Genomic DNA, 9,244 nt, shown 5'->3' on the forward strand with positions numbered 1-9,244 from the left:
GACAACTATTCTCGTATTATGGTAATATACTTGCACACGTTTCAATTTTATTAGTATTTTTGCATTGGAGGAGCTTACATTATAGTTTTAGCAATTTCAAACATTGACATTGATCCATACTAAAGTTTAAACTCGCATTAAATTTTTAAAAACGTAAACATTGCCACAATAAAAGCACCCCAATCAACATACATTATATTCCCAAAAGTCCCAAAACCTCAATTGTCAAACTTTCAATTAGTCCTAATCTGACCACTTGTCCAGTAATTGGGTTAATGTTCCCCATTTTTACCGTTGCATTAGAAAGAATCAATTGCAAAACTTGAAGCGTCACTATTATATTCATCAATAACGAACTCGGTGGAACCATCGTTAAAAATCTGTTTATTTGAGTGAAATAGACCATTTTGGTTTTGCAAGTTATTGTAATAAGAGTTATCAAATGTGTCTGGTGTGGTGGTGCCTATTGGTAAAAAAATGTTTTCACCATATGTGGTTGGATAATTTTCTTGCAACGACGTTGAAAATTCAAAATATATGTTGTCCTTGTTATAAATCTTATTTCTGAAGAATTTATAGCTTCCTTGACCAATTGTGTGAGATCTTGAAGTTTAATCCATCATTTACAAATAAGATTTATGTTTCATGGTAAAATACAAAAGTTTATCATATTATCTAACGCAGTTACCCGTCTTATGTTTTTAGAAATTCAATGTTGGTTAGTTATGACTCAACCGTAACAAAATGAATAGAAATCCTATTTACCTGATAGAGCAACCATTTCATTGGTAGTGAATTTTTTGTTAGAAAAAGCAGTAATAAGATTGCTTAGATCTAAATTAGGACCAGGTAAATATGACATTGCAGAGCTTAAACTTGTTGTGGTTGAGTGTCTTCTCCCCAATTGCACTATCCAACTAGGTCCACGAAGCTGGAAATTTATTATTTTATTTTTGCAATATTAATTAGTATTGATCCAGTAAAATGACATTGTAATTTCAACAAACAAATTCAAATTTATCGAAAATAATTTTAAAACTTTTCGTTATATTTTTTATATACAATAAAGATTATACAAAAATAGAAGACACACGGTAATATATTGTATGCTCGTTACTTACTGAGACAACAAAATCTCTTGCAGCTATGGCGATGTTATCAACATAAGAGACATTATTAAGACAAAAATCTTCGAGTTCAAATTTTATGGTGTCAATTACATTAAAACCCCTTAGAGAACCAACATTTGGACCTGCTATTGTTTCACCAGTGAAACTTGATGTATCGTATAACAATACTGATCCACCCTACAAGTCAAATACGAACGATTGATGAACAAAAATGATTGATACTCCATTTGTCCTACAACCTATTTGGAATAAAAAAGTGTCCCAAAATGAATGACTCACTTCAATTTTCAATGCACATTTCCAATTCTACCCTCTAATTAATATTACTTTTATCATTCTCAATACTTGATAAGGGAAGGGGTATTTTAATAAAAATATCACTCTCTCTCTCTTTCATTTATTCCCTTTTATTAATCTATGTAAAATGGTCAACCGAGTCACTCATTGTGGGACTAATAAAGTAATGAGTTTGTAGAAAATACTAGCTAATTTTAGTAGTTAACTTTTGCTGCTTGTTAATTAAGAAATGTGATAATTTTTTTAATTTAAGGAAATAAATGTTATTCTAAGACAAAAGTAAGGAAATATGTGATTTTTTTCACTTGGGTAAACACAAACGTCTTCCCTTTCCTGATAGTTTTAGTACTGCCACTACTCCTTTTGCTATATTACATGTTGATATTTTATGTCCTTATTCCACCTTTTCTATCACTAACACAAGACATCTTCTTACTTTTGTTGGCGACTACACTAGATTCTCTCGGATAATTTTTATAACACGCAAAGTTAAACTAGGAAACACTTGCTTAATTTTTTTTCCTTTATCACTATTCAATTTTCCACTCGCCTCAAATGCATTCGCACGGACAACAAACCTGATTTTTTAATGCATACTTTTTATAAATCACAAGGTATCTTGCATCTAAGATCTTGTGTTTAATGCCCTCAACATAATGGAATTGTTAAATTGAAACATAAACACATACTCAATGTTGTAAGATCCTCGTTTCTTCAAGTTAACTTTCCAAAATCTTTTTGGCACTTATCCATTGCCCATATTATGCATATTATTAAACACTTGCTTTCTCTTTTAATAAAAAACGACACTCCTTATTTTCTTCTATTTAATAAACATCCTGAGTATAATATTTTCAAAAGCTTTGGTTGTCTTGCCTATGCTTCTACTTTTAAGAAAAACATTACTAAATCTGATCCTAGATCTCACAAATGTGTTTCCTAGCATATAGAGAAGGCACTAAAGGTTTCTTTTATATGATTTGGTTACTAACAATTTTCTTCTTTCCAAGAATGTTTGCTTCTATGAATCATGTTACCCCTTCACCAGTAATCATGACCACAACCCCCTCCCATCCATCCCAACCATTCATTATTACCTTACTGACCTTGAACCCATTCCTACCATTGATCCTACCACTCAACCATCAATTCTCCAACCTCTCATCCTCCTCTTTCTCCCACCCTTACCGCTCATTTACCTATCCTTACCGAACCTCCTTCTCAACCAACTCTTAGACGATCCACCAAACAAACCAGTAAATCCTCTTATCTAAATAATTATAATTGCAATCTCCTTCATACCAATCCTACTTCTTCTTATAACTCCAACCACACCTCCTTTCCCCTTTCCTTTGTCCTTTCCTACAACAATTGTAACACTAACGACAAAAACTTCTATCTTTCCCTTTCTTCCACCCAAACCCATCACATTCTCCCAGACCAGTATGTATGATTTCTAGAATCAAGCTTGCTAAATGAGCTTCGTGCTCTTGAAAACACTAACACTTGGAAAATTGTTGACATTCCCATAAACTAACCCCTATAGGTTGTAAATGGGTTTATAAAGTTAAATATTTGGCCGATGGTTCTATTAATAGGTAGAAAGACCGTCTCATAGCTAAGGGCTACACATAACTTGAAGGTGTCGACTATTTTGACACTTTTTTCTTCAATTACGAAACTCACCACTATAAGGAAACTTATTGTCTTAGGCTTGATTAAAAATTGCCATCTAGAACAACTATATGTCAATAACACCTTCCTTCATGGTAATCTAAATGAGGAGGTTTATATGACTATTGCTCCCAATTATGATTTTATCTCTACTTCTTCTTCAACCATCAAAGCTTGTAAGCTTAACAAGAGTATCTACAACCTCAAACTCACCAATCAATAATGGTATTCCAAGTTGTCTAACACTTTGATATCTCTTGGTTACCATTACTCTAATGCTGATTTTTATTTGTTTACTAAATATTTTGCTAACAATTTTACTACACTTTTAGTTTATGTTGATGAATTAGTATTAACAGGCAACAACTTGACATAAATTCAGAATGTCAAAACCATCATGCACAATAAATTCTGCATTAAAGACTTGGCCCCCCTTTGCTACTTTCTGGGCCTTGAAGTGGCTCGGTGACCAACTAGTATTTTACTTAATCAACGTCATTACACACTAGAGTTACTAAACACGACATGTATGCTTGCTTCCTAACCTTCTCCTACTCCTTATAGTCTTTCTCTTAAGTTTTAGTGCCCCGATTCTCCTCTCTACCATGATCTTACACAATACCGTCGACTTATTGGTCAACTTATTTATTTAACTACCACGCTACCAAATATTTCTTTCACAGTTCAGCAGCTAAGTCAGTTTGTACCTAAGCCATCTGACATCCATTACCAAGTTGCTCTATGCATTCTATAGTACTTAAACACATGCCTCGCTCAAGGCCTCTTTTATTCAGCCAATACTAATGTAACTCTCCATGGTTTTACAGACAATGATTGGGCTACTTGCCCATCCAGAAGAAGGACGGTCACCAAATTTGTCATTTTTCTTGGTACATCTCTCATATCATGGAAATCCAAGAAGCATGAAATTATCTCATGTTCCAGTTCAGAAGTAGAATATATGGATCTCGCCAACCTCACTTGTGAAGTGCAATGGATGCACTACATTTTCAAAGATATTCATATCGACTTTCCACAACCTACTTCTCTCTATTGTGACAATCGCTCTGCGGTTTATTTAGCTCACAACCCAACATTTCACGAGCACTTCAAACATATTGAGATTGATTGCCACATCTTTTATTAAAAGATGGAATTTAGACTTATTAAACTCTTCCACATTAAATATACAATATTAGATGGCCTAAAATCTAATTTGATATTTCTACGGTTGGTTCTAATCTTAGTTTGATGAGATTTATATTTTTATGAAAATAAAATAAAATAAAATTCTCCCTTTTAATTTTATTATTATTTATGCAATATATAAGCTTACATAATAGTTTAAACAATTTCAAACATTGAAATTGATCCATATTAAAGTTTAAACACACATTACATTTATAAAAACATAAACATTGCCACAATAAAAGCACCCAAATTACCATAAACTATATTCCCAAAAGTCCCAAAACCTCAATTGACAAACTTGCAATCAATCCTAATCTCACCACTTGTCCCAGTGAGTGGGTTAAGGCTCCCCATTTTAACCATTGCATTAGCAAAATCAGTTGCAAAAGTTGAAGCGTTACTACTATATTCATCAACATCAGAGTCTGTTGAACCATCGTTGAAAAGCTCTTGATCCGAGTGAAAGAGTCCCTTTTGGTTTTGCAAATTCTTATAATAAGAATTATCAAATGTGTTTGGTGTGGTCGTGTCGAGTGGTGACAAATTATTGTCACCACCCGTGGTAGGACAATTTGCTTGCAATGATGTTGCAAATTCAGAATCTATGTTGTCCTCGTTGTAAATTCTATTTCTGAAGAATCTACAGCTTCCTTGACCAATCGTGTGAGATCCTATTTTTTTTTTCATTTATATTATATTAGTTAAGTTGCATGGAAAAATTTAAAAGTTCATTATATTATATGATACATAACCGTCTTAAGGTTTTAAAGATTCTATGTTAATTAATTATGATTTAACCGTAATAAAATAAATAGAAATCCTATTTACCTGATAGAGCAACCATTTCTTTTGTAGTGAAACCTTTATTAGAAAAAGAAGTAATAAGATCGCTTAGATCTGAATCAGGACCAGGTAAATCTGAATTTGCAGAACTTAAACTTGCGGTGGTTGAGTCTCTTCTCCCCAATTGCACTATCCAACTAGGTCCACCTAGCTGAAAATTTATTATTTTAATTTTGCAAAATTCATTAATTATGACCAATCCAATAAATTAACTTTTTAATGAACATAATTCAAACGTTTCGAAAATAACTTTAAATTTTCTTATTGTATTTTATATATAATAAAAATTATAGATAAATAGAAGATATATAGACAATAAATTGTGCTTGTACTTACTGCGACAACAGAATCTCTTGCAGCTACGGCAATGATATCAGCACAAGAGACAATATTTGGACACGAAACTTCGAGTTGAGATTTTATGGTGTCAATTACGTCAAAACCTCTTAAAGAACCAGCATTTGGACCTGCTGTTTTTTCACCTGTGAAACTTGATGTATCGTCTAATAACACTGATGCATCACAACCCTATAATCAAAGACAAATTATTGATGAAAAAAATATAATTAATTTGTAGAAATATCAAAGTAATTTCATTAGTTGACTTTTGTTGCTTGTTGATTAAGAAATGTCCTACTTTTTTTAATTTAAAGAAAGAAATGTTCTTCCAAGAAAAAAAGTAAAGAAATGTGCTCATGATTGGTACACCTTTACAAATAATAATAGTTGTAATAAATAAATAAATAAATAATTGTTTGAATGAACAAATAAAAAATATTTAATTTGACACGTTCTTAACATTTATTATTTTGCTAATTAAAATATTTTGTATAATGATAGAATTAGTCCAACCGAACTAACTTATTGAATTAATATGATTAAAAAACTTTAATTAAAAATAATTTTTCAAAAAAATTAAGAATCAAATTGTAATTTAAACATTTAAACTTTATCATCTCATATTAAATTTCATGTTAATAGGACCCAAAAAGTTATAGAAATTGTGAAATGTTGCAACTAGAGAAAACTAGAAGCGTAGAATTCAAGTCTCATACAATTATGTTTTCCCTAAATCTTTTTTATGATAATTAATTAATTTTTAGTATTAATTAACACTTTGATTCCTTCCGGAATGAAACCCTGATACTTCAAAATTGGATCAGAAGATAAATTAAGTCTAATAAAAAAAAATTCAACCGTTATGCTTTTTTTCTTATTAACGATATAGACTTACATATCTTATTATTAGACCTATTCAATCTTTTATCATGTTATATAAATAAAAAGTTGGCATCACACTATTGTCGAAGAATTTATAGAATACAAAGGATGATTTTTCAACCAAATCTTTTATATATGTTAGAGTCAGAAATTAAATAAGGTTTTATTTTATCAATTAGAATAATCATGCACTATTTGATTACAGCAAGAAAGATATGGTTATTATAAATGTATTATTATAATTTTGAATTCAACTCCTTTCGAAATCTCACATTCTATTATAAAAAAGATAGTAGAAAGTGGTATACATTGTATATATTATCTTGTGTATATTTTTTAAGAAAACATTTATATTATATAAAATAAAAGTTAAATAATAATTATCTGCTATCCTCTTTTAGATGGCAAAATTAATCCTTCTAAAAATATTAATTTCTCATTAAAAATAAAAGATTAAACAATTTGTTTTAATGAAAACACATGACTACGATTCTGCTTCTGAAAAATAAGAAATCTAACTACACACAAAAAAAACTAACATAAAAAGTTAATTATCTTGATTCTTATTAAAATCTCAATAACATAGTGAATAACTAATTATTTGTCAAAAATTATCGGAAAAAAATAAATTTTAATGATATATATATATATATATATATATATATATATATATATATATATATATATATATATATATATATATATATATATATATATATATATATATATATATATATAGAGGACATAGACTTCTCAAAATTAATTCATTGGTCACGAGACTCTTATATTTTTTAATAAAAATTAATTTTTATAATAATAAAATTAAAAGCAAATATAAATTTATTAAAAATAAAAAGTATTTTTTCTTTTTAGATTAATTATATTAGACTTCCCAAACTTTCAATCTAACCTAAATTTTGTAATATAAAAAATGATTAAAATGGTTTAAAACACCTTTCTAATATTACACAATCGATGTTATTTTTTCTTATAAACAAATATATCATTAATAGAGAAATATATAAGAGATACTCCACTTGCAACAAATATTATTTCTCTTTTATATATATATATATATATATATATATATATATATATATATATATATATATATATATATATATATAGAAAAGATAGAAGAAGAAGTGAAACTTACTTGAACAAAACAATCATGGAAATGAAGACGAAGCAATGATGCACCCATGCGAGCCTCAGTATCCACAGCAGAATCTATTTGTGTCTTAATGATAGAAAGAGCAGAAGGGCATGTTGTTGAGTAAAAACTAGGGGATAGTTGAGCTGAGACTATCCCAACAAAGCTAAAAATCATAAAACAAGCTTTCACGTTTGGAATAATCATTTTTGGTTGTGGTGATAGGAATTTGTATAATTTTTGAAGAGGCTTAGATTGTGAATTTGTGGAATTCTGTCTTATGAATTTGTCACATATTTATATTGGAGGTTACATTGTTTTGGTCAATACATCACAAATAATTATTTGAATTTTATATATTGTCCGGTTGGGGACGTGATCTCCTCATATAAATTATATTTTCGTTTACTATTTGACAATAAAACTTGAGTTTATTATCTTTTATATCTAAGGCATGGTTGAGTTTTTTATTTTTAATTTTAAAAATTGTAATTTGAAAATAAAATATATTTGGAAAAATGAGATTTATTTTTTTAGTTTAATTGCAATATTGGTATCTCTATTTAAAAAGATTGGAATTCCAATTTGAATTCATGTTTCCTTTAATCTTTATTTGTTAGTTCCTCTCTTGTGCGGGTTCAACACCCTTGTGCTCGGTGTCAATAGATTTTCTGTTGTAAAAAAAATTAAAAATATTTAAAATTTAAATTAATTAATAAATATTAAAATAAGTTAAATTAAAATGATACGAAGCCTCAGGATCAAGTTTCTTTTATTCTCGAGCAACTTCACATTCTAGGTTTTCTATCATTCAACATCTCCTTGTTGTGGTTGAGTATGTTCTTCTTAGCAATAGTGTTGATGGAGTTCTCGAAGTTTTCCTCTCTAATGAATTGGTTTGGAACTCTTTTTTGTATCTCTTGCATTTTGGTCAACAACTTTTGGAGTTTTCAAAAAGGAAGTGTGGTTGTCTTGCCGAGTTACACCTCTCCATATTTGGGATGAAGCCTTCTTCTCTAACATTGATTCTTTATTTGGGAAACTAGTTAAGGTGAATTAGGACTATGTCTAGGTTTAAGTTTGATGTTGGTAGAGTGTTTGTATCTACGAAATTGGGGCCTTGAAAGAATTGGAGGTGATGGTGTTGCCCATATTGATGGTGTTGGTGATTGCCTTGATTTCAGTAATTTCATCTCTGAGATAGATTTTCTTGATCCTCCCCTCTTAGGTAGCGGTTTTACTTAGTATCAACCTTTTGGTGGGCGGATAGACGTCTAATTTTGATCCTTATATTTGAGGGTTAGTTGGAGTTGTGTGGGGACAATATCTCAAATGGCTCTGCCTAGAGATGTGTCTGATCATTGTCATATAGTCCTCAGATGTTCCAACCATTTGTAGGGCCCTAAGCCATTTCGATTTAACAATCATTAGCTTTCTCACCCCTGTCTTCATGAGGTGGTTCTTAGTAGTTGGTATAACTCCTAGTTTTTCGGTTGGAAAGATTTTGTCTTGAAAGAGAAACTTGAAACTCTCAAAGGTGTGCTAAAAGTTTATAACCATCAAGTTTTCCGAAACCTTGACTCCCAAATTGCTTCCTTAAGGGAATATGTGAGTTCTCTGAATGCGAGATTTAAGCATGGTGGGCTTTCGGTAGGGTAAATTAACTATAGAAGGAAGGATTTCTCAAATTTTTACAGGTTTAATCAAGAAGTGATCAAATATCATAGAGATGCAA

The 9,244-nt window shown here is 30.1% G+C and overlaps 1 protein-coding gene and 1 pseudogene across 1 annotated transcript; both read right to left on the reverse strand.

Annotated features, from left to right (window-relative positions):
- Window positions 1–233: 233 nt before the first annotated feature.
- Window positions 234–2,518, reverse strand: LOC127131035 (cationic peroxidase 1-like; annotated as a pseudogene).
- A 1,863-nt stretch (window positions 2,519–4,381) lies between these two features.
- LOC127127346 (cationic peroxidase 1) lies at window positions 4,382–7,834 on the reverse strand. The gene is made up of 4 exons (XM_051056505.1): window positions 7,513–7,834; window positions 5,472–5,663; window positions 5,121–5,286; window positions 4,382–4,963 (listed from the first exon to the last, which is right to left on the reverse strand). Exons 1-4 carry the CDS (start codon window positions 7,714–7,716, stop codon window positions 4,578–4,580), a joined length of 948 nt encoding a protein of 315 aa, XP_050912462.1. The 5' UTR covers window positions 7,717–7,834; the 3' UTR covers window positions 4,382–4,577.
- Window positions 7,835–9,244: the final 1,410 nt, after the last annotated feature.

Source organism: Lathyrus oleraceus, chromosome 3 (genome assembly GCF_024323335.1).
Source record: "Lathyrus oleraceus cultivar Zhongwan6 chromosome 3, CAAS_Psat_ZW6_1.0, whole genome shotgun sequence".
Classification (NCBI taxonomy): domain Eukaryota; kingdom Viridiplantae; phylum Streptophyta; class Magnoliopsida; order Fabales; family Fabaceae; genus Lathyrus; species Lathyrus oleraceus.